The following is a 23,416-nucleotide window of genomic DNA, read 5'->3' as shown; positions in this document are numbered from 1 at the left end:
TGTATGTAAGATTCATTTGTATTTTTTAGATTCCATATATAAGTGGTAACATAAAGCAACTGTCTTCGACTTACTTCACTTAGTATAATATTCTCTAGGTCCATCCATGTTGCTGCAAATGGAAGTATTTCATTCTTTTTTATGGCTGAGTAATATTCTATTATCTATATATTATCTATATATATATCACATCTTCTTAAACCAATCGGTTGTTTCGAAGTCTTGGCTATTATAAATAATGCTGCTATGAACACTGGGGTGCATGTACCTTTGCTTTTTTTTTGGCCATGCCGTGCAGCTTGCAGGATCTTAGTTCCCCGACCAGGAACTGAACCTTGCCCTCGGCAGTGAAAGCGCAGAGTCCTAACCACCAGACCGCCAGGGAATTCCCCATCTACCTTTTCAATTAAGAGTTTTCATCTTTTGGGGATATACGCCCATGAGTGAGATTGCTGGATCATATGGTAGTTCTATTTTTAGTTTTTTAAGGAAACTCCATACTGTTTTCTATAGTGGCTGCACCAATTTACATTCGCACCAACAGTGAAGGAGGGTTCTCTTTTCCTCACACCCTCTCCAGAATGTTATTTGTAGACTTTTTGATGATGGTGTGTGAAGTGATACCTCATTGTGATTCTGATTTGCATTTAAAATTCACATAGTTTTAATTCTTCTTCAACCTGTGTTCATTTTGCCTTATTGATTTAAATTTTCAATTAAAAACCTAATTCACTTCTTTAACCTATTTATGGAAATACTGATTTATGAAAGGGAATCATTATACCTGTTCTCTGATGAGCATGGTGTTGCAGTATTCACAGATGACATTTGCCAAAGGACAGTTCTGGTCATGAATCTAAATTTTATTAAAGAAATATAAGAAAAAAAGTGAGAAAACCTGAAAAGGTAAAACCAACCTATTTTTTTTTGATGTGTGTAAAACAAAAATGTGAGAATAATCTATAAAGGTTATTTTCTCTCCCTTTGCCAGTATAGTAATGAGATTCATCTCACCCTCCAGCTCTTTAAAAGAATATGACAGTATACAAAAGATGCATCTGTGACTGTTTGGGCATCATTTAACAACATTATAATTCTCCAAAGACACCTTTCCAAAAACTTCCAGCAGCAGCATGATTCAATTAAAACTCTTATCAGGAGGGTAAAGAACAGAAGCATGATTAGGGCAGGAGGCCCATGTTCTCAAAGGCCCCAGAAAGATGAGCCTTGTTTTCTAGAACACAAAAAATTTAAGAAATAATTAACCCTTCTGGTTAGATCCATTTAATTTACTGAAGTTTAAGAAGACACCAATTTGCTCTGATTATGCCTCAGACTTTCTAGCAAGTTAGCTGACATTTTTTTGAATAATTCATCAACTTAATGAGCATAATATGCTTGATCTCATAAGAAAGTATGGAAAATTAACAAGATAAATTTGTAAGAAATACAGTTTAAGGAAGTACCTTAATAGTTACAAAAGAACATAAATTGTATGTACACTATTTTAGTAAAAAGGACATAGGATACGGATCCAGGATCTAGGATCTCAGTGCTAGCTTTGCCATTGATAATATTAATATAAAATTTATCTCTTAATCTCTCTACATCCCAGTTTATAAATGGGAAAAATATTCTATGATCATGCTGCTGACAAGTGCCATGAAGTTTCTTTTTAAAAATAAGTGTTTTAATTGAAGTATAACATAAGTACAGAAAAGTGAATTCATCATATGTGTGTTTGATGAATTATCACCAAAGGAACACACTTTGTAGGATTTAATTTAATCTCCTAAAAGTTTTAACAACTCATTCTCTTTTTTAAAGAGAAAAATATAAGTCTTACACAGTAATTATTTTATTTATTTGTCTCTAGGATTAAAGACTGGTCATTAAAATATCACATAGGGAAACAGATCAGCATATACCTTTCCTAAAAACTTTTGTTACTTGTAGATCTACTACTGTGGTAAGTAGCAGAAACAATGCTTTCTCAGAAAGAGATGAAAATATAAACTCTACACTCATTTACTAGAATGGTTTATTGAACTTACTTTCTTAAAAATCAGTCTTCTCACAATTTATAATAAAGACTCAGAACTGGATTAACATCTCCATCTACTGCTAACCCCCTCCACTGAACATTAAAAAAAAATAGTAGTGGAATTAACAAATCCAAGTTAGTACATGCCTCTTTATCTTCAAATGCCATCGATACAGCACAGTTTACACAAGAAACCTGTCTCCTTGGACACTCCTTGACAATGTGAATATTAAGTTGGCATTTTTGGAAGGGACGTTGGCATTGGGGACAATTCATAAGAGCAAACTCACAATGTGCTTGATGATCCTATGATGAAAAAAATTATCAATTAGTATTTGCCAATCCTTAAGAAATCTAAAAATAATCTCTTCTAAGAATATACTGTTCTCTTCTATAGAATTGTCCACTGAACCTACTTTGTCTAGTACACACCACAGAACCACAATATGAAGGCCTTAATGGGTTTTTTTCAAAGAATGGTTGTGAACTGAAGTTTATACAAAGGATGTGACTTTTCAGGTTCATGTATCCAATTAGGGAAGAGAGTTGGAAAGAAGTCAGATCTTCTCATTATCGATTTAGTAGTGTCGAAAAGGCTGCTCCTCCAAAAGGAGCTAAGTAAAGGGGGCAAGTTACAAATATATTTTAAATGCTTAATTCCAAATGGAACATAAGCAATATTTAACTTCTTGTAAAACTACCACACTAAGGATTGATTAATTTAAAAGCAAATTCTTTTATCTCGTGGCTTCAGTTAATCTCAAGCTACAGGAGAACTATATTATAGTTCATAATAAAATGAATAATTTAGAAAACCAGAGAAAAAAGTATGAGGGTGCTAAGATGATGGCGCTAAGACGATGGCTACATGGGACTTGTTGCTTATTTCAAAATGAGAGAAATGAAGCTATGGAATTAAAATGTGACACTTGTATTTAAAATGCTCTTCAGTTTTACTGCAGATAATGCTCACCCGAAAAACTTATAGAATACTGATTTATTTTTTATCATCACTGGGGCAAAGCCAGAGTAGATGGAAAAAGAAATTTCTGGTTTCTACTCATATTTATACTCAATAATGAAAGGGAAAGGGTTGGTATTAATTCAGCAAGAATTTGCTAACCAATCACTATATGCTAGGCACTGGCAATATCCAGATGGACACGGCAAAGTTCCTATCCTCTAGGAACTTCCCTGCCTATATGCTAACAGCTAGAAAATAACTTTAATACCTCAAGATGCCTCAGTTCCATCTTGTGCAGACAACCTTCATTTGGACACTTCACCATCAGAGAAAGAATCTCTCGTTTTGCAAAATTGTCAGGAAATAGTTGATTTTCCAGCAGTATTTCATTGTCAACTGGACATTTGTGACCTGCATCTCTAAAAGAAACAAATAAAATACATATATTTGGTAGATTTAAACAAACATTCACATTAGGAAATACACACAACTTTAATTCACCACATATAAATTCTCCACTTATTTCCTATAGAAAATAAATTAACACGTTATATTGTATAATATCACTAAAATAAACTGTCCTTTTATAGACAGTTTATGAACCATTCTTTTATGAAATGGATACAACTAGCACCATATGGATTATCTATCAAAAACTAGTATGGGATTTTAGATTGTGGGATAGATTCCAACCAAAAAATGAGAAATTAATTGAATAAAATCGTATTTTGAACAACACAAATGAAGTGAAAGTTAAGGATGGGAATTTTGGCAGTCTAGCAGGCCTCTGTTCTATCAGCAGCTATTCAACGTACTAGGGAGATGTAACTAATTATATGCTGCTCAGAATATACTAATAACATGTCTATAGTTATTAGTCATAAGTAAAAATTAACCAATTAGCAGTAAGTAGCCCCACGAGGCCACATTTTAAGGTTTACTTTGAACAGTCATCAACACTGGCTCATGGGCAACAAAGGTTTCCTTTATTTTTATGTCTAGGGTACATACAATGCAATCAGGAGTTAAAGGACCTCTATGTCCTGCTTCCCAGTGGTTTACTCCATCTTACGATGGGAAGAACTATCCCCAGGAAGCTTGGGTGTCTGTCGTTCCCCTTTAACTTTTTGGGATGTTTCAATCTTCACTCACGAAATGTGGCAGGTCAGATAGGCTACAGAGCGTCAATCACTCAAACATTTGTTGCACACCTCCTACGTGTAAAGCAACAGTGGTGGTTCTTGTGCACGTAAAGGTGCTGAAAATGGGAGTCTGCTGTCAAATGCCTTAGAACTACAAAAGGTGACCGACACAGTCAATCTTTATAGGGCCTCTCTCACACTGCATGATGTTATTATTCTACTGTCGAATATTTTTTGAGAACCAGGGACGTAAACAAGTTTATTGAAATATATTCCCCAAACATAAGTGATGGATATCTAAGAGAAAATAAGAACCTTTCAAAGTAAACTGGAAGCCATTATCCACCGCATTAGCAATCACTCCAAAGGAAAATGGAATTGGATTGAGATGCTGCCTTTTGATTCTCTGAATGACTATAACTGATGAGAAATTTCCGAGCCATTCCTTTAAGAACATTAAAGTTGAAGTAAGTGGTCATTTCTAGCTTAGAGGGAGATAGAGAAAAAAAAAAGCCTCACACTTCCTTTTGTAGGTTTTACTTCCTTTTCAGACCACTGTTCCACTACTTTCATGAATATCTTGCTATTAAAAAACTGCTAAAGATTCGCTACCTTCCTGGGCATGGGTGACACTTGGGTTTTTCTGTACACCTCCACCTACAGGAAAATCAACGATCCATAATATGGTCCTATTTCTACCTAAATACAATATAAACTGAAAATCATTATAAACAGAAAAAAAAGGTGAGCCTTTAACACTGCTCTCATGTATACCCTAAACCAGTGGTCTCAACTAGGGCAATTTTGACTCCAGGGGACATCTGGCAATGTCTGGAGACACTCTGGGTCTCACAAATGGGGAAGTGGGGCTATTTCACCATCCAGTGAGCAGAGGCCAGGAATGCTGTTAAGCATCCTACAACACCAGGACATTCTTCCACAACAAAGAAGTATCTGGCTCAAAATGCCAATAGTGTGGAGAATGAGAAAACCAACCCTAAAGAGATATTGCCAATTCACCACTGGGTAACATATCTTTCCCCCAAACTGAAACAAGACACATGCTCCCTTGTAACTTAAATTAAGCCAATTCCCAAGTATGGATGTAGTTACCACAAATTCAAATTTTATAGAAAAGTTTAGCTCGACTAACAAGAAAAAAAAAAGAGAGGACTCAAATAAAATCAGAAATGAAAGAGGAGACATCACAACTGATACCACAGATACAAAGGATCAAAAGAGACTACTATGAACAATTATATGGCAACAGATTTGACAACCTAAAAGAAATGGATAAATTCCCAGAAACATACAACCTACCAAGACTGAACCATAAAGAAACAGAAAATCTGAACAGACTACATCACTAGCAAGGAGAGTGAATCAGTAATCAAAAACCTCCCAACAAACAAAAGTCCAGAACCAGATGGCTTCACTGGTGAATTCTATCAAACATTTAAAGAAGAATTAATACCAATCCTTCTCAAACTCTTCTAAAAAACAGAAGAGGAAGGAACACTTCCAAACTCATTTTATGAGGCCAGCATTACCCTGATACCAAACCACACAAAGATGCCACAAGAAAAAAAAAAAAAAGTTAATTTAAAAGTCGAAAGAAAAAAACTTACAAGATGAGTGAATAGCCAGCTAACCTACTTAAAAATGATTTCACCAATATGACTAGATGCTTATTAGTTGAAGAACCTAAAATTCCCCCACTTGTTCCATTTTTTTGTCCTGTATAGAATTCCTCAGTCACCTAAAAATATTCCCATCTAACTTTTGAATTATAGTAAAATGTATCTATTTCTTAGGAGATGAATTTTAATCATTTGTGGAAACCCCATATACTTTCATTCAGTTGATGCAATCGTGATTTACTGAACACCTACTAGGTATCAGGTGCTATTCCCAGCACTCAGGAAATTTCAAGAACTAAAATAGATCTCAACCCCTGCTCTCAAGGAGCTTATACTCCAGGTGAGCAAGCAGACGATAAACACACAAATTATCTGTATTTTTAAATATGAAAAGTGTTAAAGAAAAAAAGGTAGGTAAGGGAGATAGAGAGTGTGGGGAGAGGTGGGGGAAGGCACGCTGCGGTATAAACAGGGTAGCCAAGGTACCTACGAGAAGGTGAGATCTGAGCCACACTGGAGGGAGTAAAGGGCACTGACTAAGCAGTTAGCTGAAGTAAGATGCAGAGAGAGCAGCTGAAGCCAACTCCCCAAGAGCATGCTTGACAAGTTCAAGGAACAGCAAAGAGTGAATTGGTAGAGGGGAGGGGAGCCTAATAGAGAAATGATCAGAAAATTTATGGACCTATCATATAAGGCCTTACAAGGGCTTTGGCTTTTACTCCCAGATGACCTGCTGCAATGCTCTGAGCAGAGATGACATCATCTTACTTATTTTACCAGGTTCATTCTGGCTGCTATATTGAGAACAGCCTGGAAGAAGGCAAGGGTGGAAGTAGGGAGGCCTGTGAGAGAGCTGATGGTGATTCAGAACAGGGTGAGGCAGGGATTGAATTTTGGATACATTATGAAGGCAGAGCCATCAATCAATACTTTCCTTAAAAATACTGGTTATTTTACAGTTGTCCATAGGCAGCAGGTAGCAGACAAAATTTAATGTGGCTAAAATGAGAATAATGATTACTCATAAAGTCAGCATTATTTGTATGGTTGAGATTATCGTATTCTAGTAGGATCATCATTTAAGGTACATTATTTTAAATTATTTTCTTAAAGCTTAGAGACACACTCTAGTCTACAATACAACTGCTAGCAGTTGTATTAAGTAGAAGTAGCTACTTATTGTTTATTTATCTGAGGGTCAAAGGAGGAGAGGACATAGTAATTACCTTTCATACTACAGCAGGAACTGGAGTAAGAATGTAAATTTCTCAGTTTTCTGTCCAGTGTTCTTTTTCCTGAAGTAGCTTTTTATGTATAAGACTATTCTTGGGATGCCCTGTGTTCTATTTAATAATGTTCTATTTGGTTGTTACAGGTTCATTCTTATGCTCACGTACCTTATTGATTTGATGATGCAGGCTTTGCAGAACCTGTGGCCGCATGGTGTTTGCACTGCTTCCCGTAATGCCATCAAGCAGATGGGGCATTCATACTTGCTTTCCAGGGGTGGGTCAAATTCCACGTCATACCCCTGGATCTCTTCCATAAAAGAGCTGGAAAGATTCCCTGTGCTGGCCGTTCCACTCACACTGTCATCTTTTGCTGCAGCACCACAGGAGCTGGCGGCCATGGCAGCACAGCAGTCGCTCTCAGACTGGCTGGATCCACAGCTGTTTTCACAGTGTAGCAGACTCATAGTAACGTGATTATCGGCTGCTCTGAAGGAATAGCAAGACAAAAAGTGCCTTCACATATACACACACACACACATATATCATAGCTATCTATGCAAGCCACCTTCCAGTTGATAAACATTAGCTCTGTTAATATTATTTACAGAAAACTTTCAAAGTTTTTTCAGCTTTGCTTCATGACTACTATTTTACAAGTTAAGGAGTTCATGATCTAGTAGAAGGATGGAATACAAGGTTAAAAGAAGAAAAATACCTCAACTGTAATAATTAGCATAATTATCTGTTTAAATGTCTGTTTTCTATGACTGGAGTTTCAAGAATTTTCATTTCCTCAGTACTCAGCACGAGCTCTTTCGCCTAACAGGTGTTCATTAGGCAGCTGCTGAAGAACTTAATTATGCTGCTGAACTTCCTTCAAGTATCCAGAGCTGAAGAGAACAGCACGGCCAGCAGGCAGTGCGAGGACGAGCAATGCACAAGGGATCAGATGATCCTGAGAAACTATTAGATGTGTGATTTTGGGCAACTAATAACCATTTGGATCTCAGTTTCTTCTTCTAGATCTAAAACTCTATTGACTACAGTTGAGCCCTGAACAAGGCAGGTGTTAGGGATGCCGACCCCCACGCAATAGAAAACCCGAGTTGGCCCTCTGTTCCCAAAGTTCCACATCCTCAGAGGCAATAACCACAGATCCTTTACTGAAAAAAATCTGCGTTTAAGTGGACCTGTGTAGTTCAAACCTGTGTTGTTCAAGGGGTCAACTGTACCTCCAAATGTTCAGTGTGGCAATTTCTATTACGCAGAAAGAACGGAATTGAAAAAGTATATCTGTATGTCCTCGTGCCTTCAGTCGTGTCAAGTGACTATGTTTCATTACTAATGACTGGAAAAACAAGTGAGGTTTTGTTTGCCTATGGAAAACTATTGCTTTCACGGTAGGTGGGATGCTTTCAAATTCTAAACCATTACCAGAATTTACAAGTGAGAAGCTAAGGTCTAAAAGCAATTCACAGCCTAATTAACCAGGTCTCTCTTGTAGGTAATTACACGTAAGGAAAATTCCCACTATGTGCCAGATATACAGTTGACCCCTGAACACAGGGGTTAGGGGTGCCGACACCGAAGCACTCAAAAATCCACAAATAACGTTACAATTTGCCCTCTGTGTCTGTGGTTCTATATCCACTGATTCAACCAACCTCTGATAATGTAGTGCTGTAGTATTTATTGGAAAAAGTCCACTTATAAGTGGACTCATGCAGTTCAAACCTATGTTGTTCAAGCGTCAACCAGAGTTCTAGAAAACAGAATGTAAGCCTCCAGCCAATATGGTAGACAATGTATCCCCCGCCTCTCTCATTTTTATATAAAAATCCTGGCTGCCACCATGTCAAATAGTGGGTTAAGACAGTAATCTTCTATTTTTTACCACTATAGATACCTTTTTCTTCTTCTCAAAAAGATTTTGAGTAGCATTTGATGGCCACCTACAAAGGATGAGGCACTGTTCTGGCTGGAGAGGCAATATCATGAAGTGGTGAAGAGCTTAGATGCTGGAATCGGATGATCTGGGTTTAACTCTTGTCTCCATCATTTGGTGTATGACCTGGGCAAACTATATAACCTTTCTGTGCTTCAGTTTCCTCATCTGTAAATGGGGGTAACAAAAGAATCCACCTCAGAATTACCGAGAGGATTAAATGTGTTAATATGTGCAAAGCACTTAGAACTGTGCCTGGAAGTAAAAATGAGTTGTTATTATGTGTAGCTCTATAGAGTTATTTAACCATTTTATTGCCCTCCCACCCCGTTATCAAAGTGGAAACGCTGAAGCTTTAAAAGGCTCAGTAACTTGCCAAGGATTACCCAACTAATAAGAAACAGAGTTAGAATCAGAACCCAAGACTACCTCCCCCAAGAGCCTGTGCAATTTGTACTATCCTATGTTTGTCTATGTTTTGACAACTCTGTCTATAAAGCTGAATTTAAAATTTCTTTCCATTTATTTTTATTATACTAGACTAAGATGCTGACCACAGCTTCTGTTAAACATGAGCTGTCCAGTGTTATCAGGTTGGGTTGACAGAATTCCAAAAAATCAGTAAAGAAAAACTGGCATTTTGTTTTACCTTTTTAGTTTCGATATAGTATTTTTGAAAAGTTAAAAACAGTTTGCAAAGCCTTGTTATAACTAATGCAGAATCCCGTGGAAGACTCAGTACAAGTTGATAAAAAGGAAGGGATGGCAAGATACTGGCAAACAGCAGAACTAGTTATTACGCCTGTGCTCCAGGATGGGGTATAAGGCCCCTGTTATATCCTCCAAATCTGTTGATAGATAACACTGTAATGCTATACTAGTGTTTATATCCTTTGTTACTTTTCTTCCCATATACATTTCTGTGTTCAATTACTACCTTAGTTAAATTTCTTAGAAGTAGAATTATTAGGTCAAAAAGTATATAATTTTTTATAGTTTCTGATAGATGCTGGTTATCCAATATGATATGTTTTGATATCCAATATCAAAGGCTTTATAATTCCCACTCCCAAAAGCAGAGTAAGTATGAGAGAACACATTTTATATACCTTTGATAATTCCAGGTATAGTTACCTTTTGAAACTTTAACCATTTTATTTTTTTAAAGTAAAATCACTTTTGAGAAATTAATATTTGTTTGGTTGTACAGCATATATCAAAATGCTAGCCAGGAGACAAAAGCAAAAGTCCCTGAGCTAAGTCTACCTTTTCTGCCCAAATGTCCAGTTAAAATTCAGTTTATTGCATAGTCGATACACTGCCCTCCTGCTATCCAGTCCAAAAGACTTGAAGGTCTTTAGATTTAGAGACCTTTTATAGCGAATGTGTTACTAAGAAAATCTGTCCAATCAGTCACAATTCCTTAAAAGGAATTCCACTGCAGGAATGCAGTGTCAAGACATGAAAGTGAGCACTCTTAAAAATATAGATGCCATTATTTTTCATGCTTTAAGAAGTAATACAGAAGCTTTACATCTTTCAAATAAACTTCTTTAGATAGTCACTCTGTCTACAGTATGTAGTCCCATGTAACTATACTGCAAAGGGAAAATTAAGCTAAAGCAGTATTCTGAATGCCATTCAGTATTTTTAGGTTTACTCTTTCTTTTTGGCAAGTTAAAACATTTTTTCCCTTTACTTTTAGGGACTGTGATGACTTAATTGAAAATCACTTTCTTAACTACAGTGAGTAACTATTTTAATTAACACCAAGAAAAAAACCCAAAAAGTGCTTAGAGTCAGCTATAGAAGATGATCTGGGGGATTCCCTGGTGGCACAGTGGTTGAGACTCCACCTGCCAATGCAGGGGACACAGGTTCGAGCCCTGGTCGGGGAAGATCCCAAATGCTGCAGAGCAACTAAGCCCATGGGCCACAACTACTGAGCCTGCGCTCTAGAGCCCGCAAGCTACAACTATTTAGCCCACGAGCCACAACTACTGAAGCCTGCGCACCTAGAGCCCATGCTAGGCAATAAGAGAAGCCACTGCAAGGAAGAATAGCCCCCGCTCGCTGCAACTAGAGAAAGCCCGCGTGCAGCAACAAAGACCCAATGCAGCCAAAAATAAATAAATAAATAAATAAATTTATTAAAAAAAAAAAAGATGATGATGATCTGGCAACCGTGTAGAAAATACTATGCTCTATTAGTATTTCTTTTTTTAAACCTCATATGGTGCCTTAGGTATCCACTTCATGAGATGCTACAGAGGTACGCTTGGCTTTACATAAGCTAAAATAAATAAGAGTGAACAGATATTCTTACCTTCAAATAAAGATTTCTTTGGCCTCTTTTCTATTCTAACATTCAGAATTCATGTGGCTTTCTATATGAATTAATAGAAGAGACAGCACAAAGGTTAAATGGTTCTTGAGTACGTTAAGAGCTTCATGACTGTAATTCCCTCTTTGTAATTGTGAGTCTAGTACAGTAAGCACTGCCTTAATTAAATATTGTGGGATGTAACCACTGCCAACTTATTTTGACTGCAAAATGAATATCAAAAATAACCTTATAAGAAATACATGGCTTAAATTCACCTATTAGTATGCGGTTATATATTATGCTCCAAAGAATATACTGTTAAATATCTTGTGGGAGGGGGAGTAGGGCGATACACAAAACTTTGTTCCTTTAAGATCAACAGATGCTAATGAGAGAAACGTACCAAGCTAACGAAATCAGTAAGTTATGTCTTCAACTGGTCAATTTTAAGTTTTTAAGTAAAACCACATAATACAAAACACTGAGAAATTACCTTTAATTTGCTACTAGCTTTAGAAACAAGAACTATTTACCAAATCCTTAAGATCTATTCTTAAAATTGCAAAGACCTGCAAAAGGGCTGCAATGGCCAAGGTGCTGCAAAAGAGTCAACTGCTATGCCTGATTTTTGATCACAAATTTGAGGGGACATTCCTCTTCCTAGGCATGATTTGTTCTCCTCCAGGAGGCAAAGATTTGAACTTCTTTCAAAATCTAAGTGGCCAAAAATTTATCAGCATCACGTATCCAAATTTGTCACAGAAAAGACTTCAAGTTACAATTCTTAAATACTGTGAGGTATATAGTGCGTGCAGGTTGAAACTCTGATCATCACATGGGCAACAAAGGCCTGAGACACATTCCTTCCTTGAGTCACAAAAGAAGCCACAGCGTCCTCACCCCACTCCCACATCAACATCAGAAAAGCCCCTTCTCCCTTCCCGAGTAATCACAGGGGAGTGGATAAAATACCAGTGGCCAGGTTCACAAGGCCAACACTCAGAATTTCAAGTTTTTCTTGTTTCTATGCCTGTGTAGCAAGACACTTAGTGATTTACACTCCCGAGAAACCAGAGAAAACACGCAAATACTATACGTTGAATGAAGCTCCTAAAATTTGTAGGTGCTTTCTGTTCACATTCAAGACAGTCGTAACTCAGCTGGAGTTCCCCTGAAGCCAAATACTAGGAACAGCTTTATCAACCCAGCGTCTGGAACAATCGCTAGAACTCCCGCGTGCAGGGGCGGGGGAGGAAACATTCGTGTCAGCTGAACCTTTTCTTTAAAAAAAAAAAAAACTTGCTGCCTGGGACGTTTACCGAGTTCAACAAAGAACCCAAAAATAGCTCTCCCATGACAGTGACAGAGGGAGTCGCTAAGAATCTAAAGGGAATTTTTTTTTTTTAAGCCGGTAACATCCGAGCGACGGGAAAATACAGGAGGCGATTTCCTTTTCTGGGAAGGGGAATGCGCGGGGTGGAGGAAGTCGGGCCGAGAAAGTTGGCGCGAGATTCCAGCTGGGGGATGGAGTGAGCCGGTGAGGTGGTCCCCACCGGCCGGCGGAGCAGAGGTGAGGAGACAGGGGGCGGCGTCCCCAACCTGTGGGAACCCAGGGGAGAGGAGGCGGCGTCCCCAACCCGTGGGAAGCCAGGGGCGGCGTCCCCAAGTGAGAAACAGAAGAGGAGGAGGCATCCCAGCCCGTGGGGAGAGAGGCCCCCACCGCCGGGAGCCGTCAGAAGGAGACTCACCGCTCCGGTCCGCTGGGCCGCCGACTACGCCCGGCCGCAGAACTCCACTCAGCCAAGGTGCCAGGAGAGAAAGGCACCGCATTCCAAGCCGAGTGGGCCAGGACGCCAGTCCCTTGACCTGAAGGCCGCCGTTACTGCGTCCCCCGGGAGCCCGAGCCCCAACCGCGGACGCCCCTACTTCCGCCTTCTCTGCTCGCCCGGGGGAGCGAGGGGCGGGGAGCAGGCAGGGGAGGAGACAGAGCGGCCCATCCGGGCGTTGGCGCCCCCTGGCGGCGGTCCTCCACGGGCGTGCGCTGCGGCGCAGGCGTGGGTAGGTCCTGCTGTCAATCTAGAGCTCTCCCGCTGCGCTTCCGCCTCGCTTGGGTGCGAATCCCACCTGGGAATTCCTTACCCAGCAATCCTGAACTGAGATCTGTCGCGGAGTAACTGTGATCTAGTGAGCAGCAGCAACAGCAGTAATCCCAAACTGTGTGTTTATAGTTTCCCAATCCAAGCAGGAGAAAAACCCCAACTCGGCGAGATTACTTGACCTTCGGAAAGTCTTCACTCCTTCCCTAACTCCATCCTCCTTGCCAAGGAAGTTTACGTGATACGTAGAGCCCTCTGTTATCACCTGGTCCTTCCCCTTCAACCAGTCCAAGGGAGTCAAACCCATATATTTAAATATTTCTTTGAAACTGCTGCCAAACACATCATCTCTTTTTCTGTCAACGTCACAAGAAAGCTATTTTTTTTTTTTTTTTAGAAATTCACGTTCTTTTATTTATTTATTTATTTATTTATGACTGTGTTGAGTCTTCGTTTCTGTGCGAGGGCTTTCTCTAGTTGCGGCAAGTGGGGACCACTCCTCATCGCGGTGCGCGGGCCTCTCACCATCGCGGCCTCTCTTGTTGTGGAGCACAGGCTCCAGACGCGCAGGCTCAGTAATTGTGGCTCACGGGACCAGTTGCTCCGTGGCATGTGGGATCTTCCCAGACCAGGGCTCAAACCCGTGTGCCCTGCATTGGCAGGCAGATTCTCAACCACTGCGCCACCAGGGAATCCCAAGAAAGCTATTTTTAATTCCTTGTTTAACTGCATGCAAACCTCTAAGGAATGTAACATGAAGATGCGTGAAAGATTTTGGCCCAGCTCTGCAAATCTGACTCATCCTTCACCTCTTGGGGGAGGTATTACAGGGTGTTGGGTTTCATATGTACATGTCCTGAAACCAGAGTGCTTCGTTCCAATCTAGTTTTTCCCCTTTATAAATTATTTGACTTTAAATAATTTACTTAATCTGACTTCAATTTTTTCATCTCATTAAAATAAGGATAATGACAGTACCTACCTCATTGGTAGCATTGTTGGGAGGGTAACATAAGTTAGTACATGTTAATAAATTATTTAAAACTAGGACATAGTATGTGCTCAATAAATGTTAACAATACTGTATTTCCTGCTTTCTGGCTGCTGATATTCATAAAAAATACTTATGTTTTTAAGATAAGAAACTGTCACAAGTTTTCAAACTCACTCTGCCCCCCCTTTTTTTAAAGTGTTTTGAAATAGTTAAGACATAAAAAGAATTATACACACATCTGTGTGCTCACCACCCAGCTCAGTAAATAAAACATTGCCAGTAGAATTGCCAGCTCTTGTGCATCCCTCCCCACTGATTCCCAGGGCCCTGTAAAAATAAATTCCCTATGTGATGGTGAAGAGATCATTATATAAAACTGAGAGATGGAGAAAAAGAAGAACAAGGGAGGTAGACTTTCCTCCACGTATTAATATGTGCTCTGGGGCAAGTTTTGTAACTTCTACGAACTTCAGTTTCCTAAACCATAAACTAGGGGATAATATTTACCTTCCAGGCTGTTGTCAGCATCAACTAATAAAAATGTACGTGAGAGAACCCAGCACTGGGCTTTCAGAAAGATTAGATATTGTGTGTGTATTTCACCATTTTCACACGTGTCCTTGAGGGACTTCCTCCTACTTCTACAGATCCTATTTATTCTTCTCTGTTTATACTGGTAGAGAGTGTTGGCGCTCACCCACGCCCTGGGCACACAGGAGATTTACACTACCCTGTCCCCTTGCAGTCAGACGGCGCCATATGACTAGTTCTGACCCACAGGCTGTTCAGGGGAAGGGGTGTGTGTCATTTTAAGACCAAAGCATTTGATTTTCATTGAAAGACCCTCTTCCCCACGTGACAACCATGGGTGGGGCAGCTGTAAGAGGCTGGATCTCTAAATTGCTGTATGGAGGGCAGTTGCCTTGGAAAGTCAATCCACCTTCATTGGACTTATATGAGCAGCAAACAAATCTCTGTTGTTTCGAGCCATTGAGATGTTAGGGTTGTCTTTTCTGCAGCACAACCCAGCCTATCCTATGCAAATTCCTCCTTAAAGTCTCTTCTGATCGTTCACACCCCTACTGGACTCGGAATCAGAAAACAAAGTTTTCCTCTTGGCTCTGCCTCTTATTAAAACTGGACCTGGTCAAGTATCCTCATCTGTAAAGTTGGAATAAAATCCATCCTGTCTCCTTCTCAGAGACTTTATTAGTTCAAATGAGATCATACATGTGAAAACTCTTTGTAAACTAGGAAGCTCTATACAGGCGGAAGGAACTGAATATTCTGATCAGAAGGGTTATCTGATATGTACAGCAACCACAGTACCTAGGTTTCCTGAAATGTCACTAATTTAAAATATTTTCCAGTGTCCTATATAAGTATTCAAAGTGGGCAAAAATATCATCACAGTATCATTTCTGGGTTGCTGTTTTTCACACTCTATTTGAAAACTGAAATAAGATTCACCTTGTAGGCTGTCCCAGGTAGGGGTGGGAGGGTGAGAGATTGTCCCCCATTTAGAAATAAGACGGCTCTCTAAGTTTTAAATGATAAAAGTAGAACACAATTCTTTAGTTCAAACCATATTTATTGAACAACCATCATGTGTGTGTGGCAGTCAGCCTTGAAGATGCTATTTATGCCCATATGTGATCCCCTTGCACAATGAACAGGGTACAGCCAATAGGATGCTGTGAAAATGACAGAATGTGAATTCCTAGGCTAGATTGTCTCCAGCGTTCCAAAGGATCCAATTAAAGAATTCATAGCTGGCAAGGGAGAATTTCTTTGTGAACAAGGACAGATTCAGTAAGAAATATTCTAAGTGATTCCATCTTATTTTATTTAGGTAACAAACTCAAAACAAGTCTCAGTGCTCTATCATTTCTCTCTCTCCTTTCCTTCCTTCCTCCCTTCCTTCCTTCCTTCCTTCCTTCCTTCCTTCCTTCCTTCCTTCCTTTCACATCCAGCCATTTGTCTATCCACCCATCTATGTGGCTATCTGATATGTCAATTTTAGAGTTAAAATTCATAAATGAGATGGTTTTCATGATGCATATTATTAGATTTATTTTGATTGAAAACTGATGGAGAGTGAATCTGATTGGTTGAAATGGTTTGTCAATAAGGACTGGCTTTATTAATTAGGTTGTGTAGTAGATTTCCCCCATAAATGGAATGAGACTTGAATGAGCTAAATGTGCAAAGTTTTGTCAAAAAATATGTACAGACTTGTAAAATATACAGTATGGTAGAATTACATCTTTCGCAATTATTTCAACTTATCATAAAAAAATTTACACGTGCCAACCTAAGAGTATGCAATGGAATATATCATCTTACAAAAGCACTTTAGAGTCAGAAACTTTCTCACACCAGAAGCAGGAAGAGCAAGAAAGTGAATATGTTAACCTTGGATAAAATTACAGACCAAGAAAGACTGAGTCAGTCAGAGGAGGCATTAGATATGATGGAACCTAGAAAAGGTCAAAGAGATCCAGTCTGGCATCTCCCATGTACATTCAGCTCGGGGGAGGAAGTGTCCTGGATCAAAATCTCCCCTTAGCAATCCATGTTCAAAGGCAGAAGTTTTGGAGATGTCCTGATGTCATTAATCATTGAGTTGCAAAAGCAATTTACCTATTGAATGATTTCATGGTCACTAACAGTAGCTAAGTGAAGCCAGAGGAGCACAGGAAGGAAGGTTACCCAATAGAGGGTTCCGGTCTTGGAATATACTCCAAGTACAGTAAGTTTCAGGGTAGCCTCCTCCACCGTTTCTCCCTCTCTCCTCCCACCCCGCTCCACCAAAATAAGGGAAAGTTCTCAGAGAAGAGGAGGGCATGGGTGATGAGAAATGAAGGAGATGGGCAATAAAGGAAGATGAGTGAGGCGTGTGGACATGTGGGTGTGTATGGGGAGGCTCCTGGGGAGACTGCAGACACTAATAACAGGATTTGGGACTATGCCCTTGGCTCATTTCACTGTCTAGGTTGAGAACAAGACTCTGAGCCACTAGGAGGCAGAAGCTTAGTTTTGGAACCTACCTTGGAATCTATGGAATTTCCCAATATTGTCCATAGCAGAGTTTTCTTTGGTAAAGCCCATCCACTGGCAAGGAGTAAAAGTACTCACCATTCCTCTCCACCCTCTTCCCAAATCCCAAGCAAGAACCTAGACTTTTTGTGGCCATACTCATTTTTCCTGCTCTTGGAGAAAGGAGGAGATCTTTTTCCGTCCTTCATTTGGGAAAATGAGGAGGGTGGGGACATTTCCACAGCATTGCAGCTAGATTTTCCTAGCTAGTTTCACCAGAGATCATCAAGCAACATTGAGATGGTAAGTGGACCCAATTTACTGCTTTCCTTGGGGGAAAGAATGTACCAGCCATAGAATAGAAGAATCTGATCTATTCATGAGTTATATTTTTAATGAAAACAAATTGCTTTTGTCTGATTTGTAGATTTGCTTCTTGTGAGCTGAGTTAGTGTATAGGCACACTGGGTGGAAAAAAAAATCAGCTTTTGAACTTACAGAGCTAAGGGTCAGAGTATTTCACCAAGGTAAACAATACCTTATGATTTCTCTTGGTACAGTCTCTTCTAAACACTTTAAAAAGCATTACTATGAAGAAAAATCATTCAAAACCTGAAATAAAGTAAGAGGAAGGCAACAGTGTCATTGTTTAACATGTTTGCCTAATAATTAATTATCTATGTCTGAGAATTCTCCTGTTTGACTTTGCTATTTACTATTTGATTAGAGACCAGACACTGAAGTTATACATTAACTCATAGATTTCCATCCAGTAAAAAAACATACCCCCTGAGGTTAATGCACTATGGGATATTAACTAATTTGTATCTATTAAGCTGGTAAATTTCAGCATTCCTTTGACTGACTTTAATATCTCTGTTTCTCCAAACTTCCTCTGGACCAGCTTTATCATCTTACTAATTCTCTCATTAATTAATGGGCTGAATAAAATCTTAGAATGTGTTCATTCTCGATTTCTGTGGCAGTCTTGTGTTGAAGTTTTTGAAAATTATGCTTTAACATTACAACATTCCTGCTTAACTCTGCTTCTATACAACATCTGCATATTGAATGAATTTCTCAGTCAGATTTTTGCATGGTTGATGTTTGAATGGAAGAATGTTAAACCTTTCAGGACATTAGGATCCTTAAAAAACAAAACAAAACAAAAATCTTAATCATGGCACTGGAACACAAAATCAAAAATGTATACTTAAGCGTTTGGCTTATTTATATTTTGAAACAAATAGAGGATTACCATTCAGGAAGGCTCTTGAGTTCAAAAGTCTCTTGTGTGTGAGTTCCTGCTCCTTGCCAGGTGTAGAAACTCTCACAGAGGCAGTGGAAAGCAGAGAAAATCTGAGGCACGAAAGAGGAAGTGTTCAGAACTGTGGTGTGAGCTTGCTTGGTGGGAAGAACAGGAGATATATTTCCAGTGTTCCTCATTAGATTTTATAACATAATTTCCCCAAAAGACAGTTAAATAAATAAATGTTTAGTTTCCCTGAATTGTCCACAATTGAAGTTGAAATAATGTGTCTTTTATGCAACAGTATTATTTTCCGTAATTGTATCTTTTTCATTGCAAACATTTTTTCAGATACAGTATGAGTCAAATAGTCTTTTGTGGGGCAGACAGCGGTGGGGAGAGGGAAAGCCAGTCCCAATTAATAATATTGTGTTTATAGAATATGTAGTTGGTTGCAAATAACTCAATAAAAATGCTTTGGGGAGAATATACAATTCTTTCATAGGTTGGAAACAGCCTAAATGAGGATTATTACAATGACAAAATTAAGTAAATTAAAAGCTGCTTTACTATGAAAGGGAATGGAAGGTGTGTGTGTGCTTGGGGGTTAAAGCTGTCACTCTTAAGTTTTTCATCACATAGAGTAGGACACATTCCAGGTTCCTGAAGCCTTTGCCCACGTTTACCCTTTTCATGTGGTGCTGTTGTTAATGGCTTGTGATTGTTAAGACGAAACAATTTTCAGTTTCAAATTGAACTTTCAGCATTTCATCCACCAAAAATATCATACTTTCACCTCAGTTTCTGCCAGAACAGAATATATTTCTTTCTGGATTTTCTAAATAAAACATTGCTTTGATGAATAACATGGGACTGACTACTTTCTTATAACAAAGTAATTTTCATGTTCTGAATGATAGCTAATCCTCTAGGCTTTCCTGAAGGAGTTTCTGTAGGGGGTACAACATGTAAGAATTCTGTTAAACTAATAATGATCTTTGAAGATTCTACATGTGCACATTGGAAGATTTCCAAAATGGTTTCTTGAGGATGGTGGTGGTAATTTCTTCTCAAGGCATTTATTAAGGGTCATTTGCATTTTTTGTTTTCTGCACCAGTGAACTAGGGATATAAAGGGTCAAAACTAGAAATCAATAAACGAGAGATCATTTTGCCCATGACCAGAGAGGCATTGTTTTCTGATAGGAAATTCCTCAAAACTAAATTAGGAAAGTGCCAAATAACAGACTCCAAAGAGGAAATAAAGTATTAGAAATTGGAACACAATTGGAAACTGGAAATGATTCATCAGCTTTAGTTCTGTAGCCCATAAAATAGTTTATATTTATCTCACTTCTTACATCAAGCATTTCCTAATTAATTAAAAATGCCTCAAGATAATATTAAAAAATGTGCAGTTTCCTATCTAAATGCTTGCATCTGTAATAAATTAACTATTCCTCTAAGTTTGAATATCAGATTATTTCTATTATAGTATTTGCTTTTATAACGTGTCAATGAACTTTTGTGGATGAATCTTTGCCCACATTTCAAATTACGACTTTAAGATTGGTTTCTTCAATGGAAATTGGTAGGTCAAAGGCTATGGATATTTATGACTTCTGTTTCAAATGACTTCCCAGAACGACTGTCAATTTTTGTTCCATCTAGTTCTTGGTGTGTATCTTACTCATTCTCCTTAGGATTCTAGGTTAGTGTATTATTTTAAAAAACAAATGGACACACATACATATACCACATACCCCAATAACTTTAAAAAGAAATTAAAACTCACATACAAGATAAAATATTCATTACAGAAGGTAAAAAATATAAAACAAAAAATGTCCCCTTACAGTTTTGAAACTCACTTCTACTTTCCTGAAGAAACCACTGTGAAGGAAAAAAAAATGACTAACAAAGTTTTTAAACGTGGCCTTGCTATTTACATGACTACATTCTGGAAGGAGGAGAGTGCTTATTGCTCAGATCTGGGGACCACTACACCCCAATCCCTGCATTCATCAACGTCACAACACTTTAACGAGTACAATCTAAAGCCACCTTTAGGAATTGCCTAGCAGCTTACTGACATTCCACTGGGGAAGATGAGACCCCAGGACACCCAGACAGGAGGGGAAGGTATACTTTGGAGACATAAGTTGGCAAACTTGAAAAAGCCTATTTAAAGGTACTGAAACAGGTCACAGTAGCTGATCAGTAAAATGTTTAAGATTTATAAAAAGTTTACAGCATTTATCTAAAGGACTAGAAAAGGAGATGGTGTCTGTCTAGGCAAACAGGACATTAAAGATTCTTAGTATGGGACAGAGTTCATAACTACTGATTATGGAGGCTGTTTCCCTCATCATCACTCTTGCCTATTTGCTTATCTTTCAGGAATGTTCCATGTTGGCTGGCTGGCTTGCTCACTCTCTTTTTCCCTCCTTCTCCCCCCTCCCTTAATTATTTGAGAGTTTTCAAAAAAACTTATTTATGAATTACTTGAGAACTAGTTGCATATTATCATATTGTCCCTAAATAATTCAGTGTACTAAGAACAAGGACAAGTTATATAGGTTCCTATATAACCACAACTCTATTATCACACTCAGAAATTTAACTTGTACAATAAATATTATCTAACATACAACCATATTTAAATCTCCTCAGTTCTACCCCAATAATCCTTTAGAGCTGTTACTTTGGTTTGATTTTCCATCCAGGGTCCAGCCCAAGTTTGCAATTACATTTGCTTGTCATTATATAATCTTTAAAAAAATAAACTTTAATTTTGAGATGATTGTAGATTCATATGCAATTGTGAGATATAATACAGAGAAATCTCATTTACCCTTTACCCAATTTCCACCAACGGTAACATCTTGTACAACTATAGCATAATATCACAATATCTTGATATTGATCCAGTCAAGATACTGAATATTTCCATCACCACGAGAATCCCCCATGTTGCCCTTTTATAGCCATACCTAGTTCCCTCCTCCTTGTACCCTCCTTATACCCTGGGAACCACTAATCTGTTCTCCATTTCTATAATTTTACCATTTCAAGAATGTCACATGAATTGAATCACATAGTATGGAAACTTTTGCATTGAAATTGGTTATAAACATTCCTATAAGGTTTTTTGTGTGAACATAAATTTTAATTTATCTGCGTCAAATGTCCAGGAGTACAATCACTGAGTCATATGGTATTTGTATTTTAGCTCTTTAAGAAACTGCCAAATAGTTTTCCAGAGTGGCTCTATCATTATACATTCTCACCAACAATGTATGTGTGATTCACATTTATTGTATTAGCCTTTCTGATAGATGTATAGTGATATATTACTGTGGTTGTAATTTTCACTCCCTTAATGGCTGATGATGTGTAGCACCTTTCCATGTGCTTATTGCCACCTGTACATTCTCTTTGGCAAAATGTCTCTTCATGTCTTTTGCCTATTTTCTAATTATATTCTTAGTCTTTTTACTGTGATCCATTTTGAATTAGTTTTTGTATAAAGTGTGAGACTAGGTTTCCTTCTTTCCTTCCTTCCTTCCTTCCTTCCTTCCTTCTTTTCTTCTTTCCTCCCTCCTCCCCTTCCATTTCTTGCTACTTTATTTTCTTGACTTTGGGTGTCCAATTACTCCACCATCACTTGTTTAAAAGGCTATCTTTCCTCCATTGAACTGTTTTTGCACCTTTGTAAAATAAATGAGTTGGGTATATTTGTGTGGGTCTATTTTTGGTTCCTTTATTCTATCCCATTGATCTGTATGTCTATCTCTCCCATGATACCACAGAGTCTTGATTATTCTAGTTATTTATTGTCATGAAATCAAATAGATGAGTTCCTCCTACTTTTGATTTCGTTTTAAAAATTGCTTTAGCTATTCTAGTTCCCTTGATTTTCCATATAAATTTTAGAATAATATTGCCTATCTGCAAAATATTTTACTGGGATTTTGATAGGAATTGTGTTAAACCTATGCTTCAATTTGTGGGAGAACTGACATCTTTATTATGTTGAATCTTTCAATTAATGAACATAGTATGTCTCTATTTACATCTTCTATGATTTCTTTCATCAGCACTTTGGACTTTTTCAACTTGATAGAGTGTTTCCAAGAACCTACATCTAACATACTTAATGGTGAAAGACTAAATGCTTTCCCCTAAGAATTGGAACAAGGCAAGGATAGCCAATGGCACTGCTCTTATATTACATAGTTCTGGAAGTTGTAGTCAATGCAATAAGACAAGGAAAGGAAGTAGAAGGCATACAAATCACAAAGAAAGAAATAAAACTGTCCCTACTTGCAGATGATATGATTATCTATGTAGAAAATCTTACAGGATACACACACACACACTTCCTAGAATTAAAAAAATGAGTCAGGAGGCCTCAGGATATAAGATAACCATTTAAAAAAGTTGTATTTCATTATGCTAGCAGTGAGCCTGTGCACACTGGAATTTAAAATATAATATCATTTACAATAGCTCAAAAAACCTGAAAAAACCTAGGTAAAAATCCAACAAAACATGGATTAAGATCAAATACATATTTCTTGTTATATCACAATATCACAAATATATTTAGGCCTATAAATTTACATTTGATTAAAGCTTTGGGTTGTATCCTTCAGTTTTAACATGTGGTGTTCCCAGACAGTAAAGGTATAAAATAAAACCAGAAAGCATTTGCTCTAGGGTGTGAATAAGAAGGAACCCAC

At 38.2% G+C, this 23,416-nt stretch overlaps 1 protein-coding gene and 1 long non-coding RNA gene across 8 annotated transcripts in view; both read right to left on the bottom strand.

The window, feature by feature from the left end:
• TRAF6 (TNF receptor associated factor 6) overlaps positions 1-15,180 on the bottom strand; it is a 30,459-nt gene extending 15,279 nt beyond the window's left edge. The window contains exons 1-7 of one of the 7 annotated variants that reach the window (XM_082343773.1): positions 13,042-15,180; positions 11,294-11,354; positions 8,929-9,135; positions 7,188-7,508; positions 3,277-3,427; positions 2,192-2,350; positions 785-856 (exon numbers count right to left, since the gene is read on the bottom strand). In XM_082343773.1, coding sequence (XP_082199899.1) covers positions 785-856; positions 2,192-2,350; positions 3,277-3,427; positions 7,188-7,508; positions 8,929-8,963 — 738 coding nt within the window. In that variant the 5' untranslated portion in view covers positions 8,964-9,135; positions 11,294-11,354; positions 13,042-15,180. The remainder of the gene's footprint in view (positions 1-784; positions 857-2,191; positions 2,351-3,276; positions 3,428-7,187; positions 7,509-8,928; positions 9,136-11,293; positions 11,355-13,041) is intronic. The other 6 variants (XM_082343775.1, XM_082343777.1, XM_082343774.1 and 3 more) reach the window with 6 other exon arrangements.
• Positions 1-23,416, bottom strand: part of LOC309606585 — a 257,753-nt gene that overhangs the window by 119,617 nt on the left and 114,720 nt on the right. The window lies entirely within an intron of this gene.

The sequence above is a fragment of the Balaenoptera borealis genome (genome assembly GCF_965194805.1).
Source record: "Balaenoptera borealis genome assembly, chromosome: 11".
Taxonomy (NCBI): Eukaryota; Metazoa; Chordata; class Mammalia; order Artiodactyla; family Balaenopteridae; genus Balaenoptera; species Balaenoptera borealis.
The sequence above is the reverse complement of the archived record's forward strand: the minus strand, read 5'-3'. Positions and strand labels throughout refer to the sequence as shown.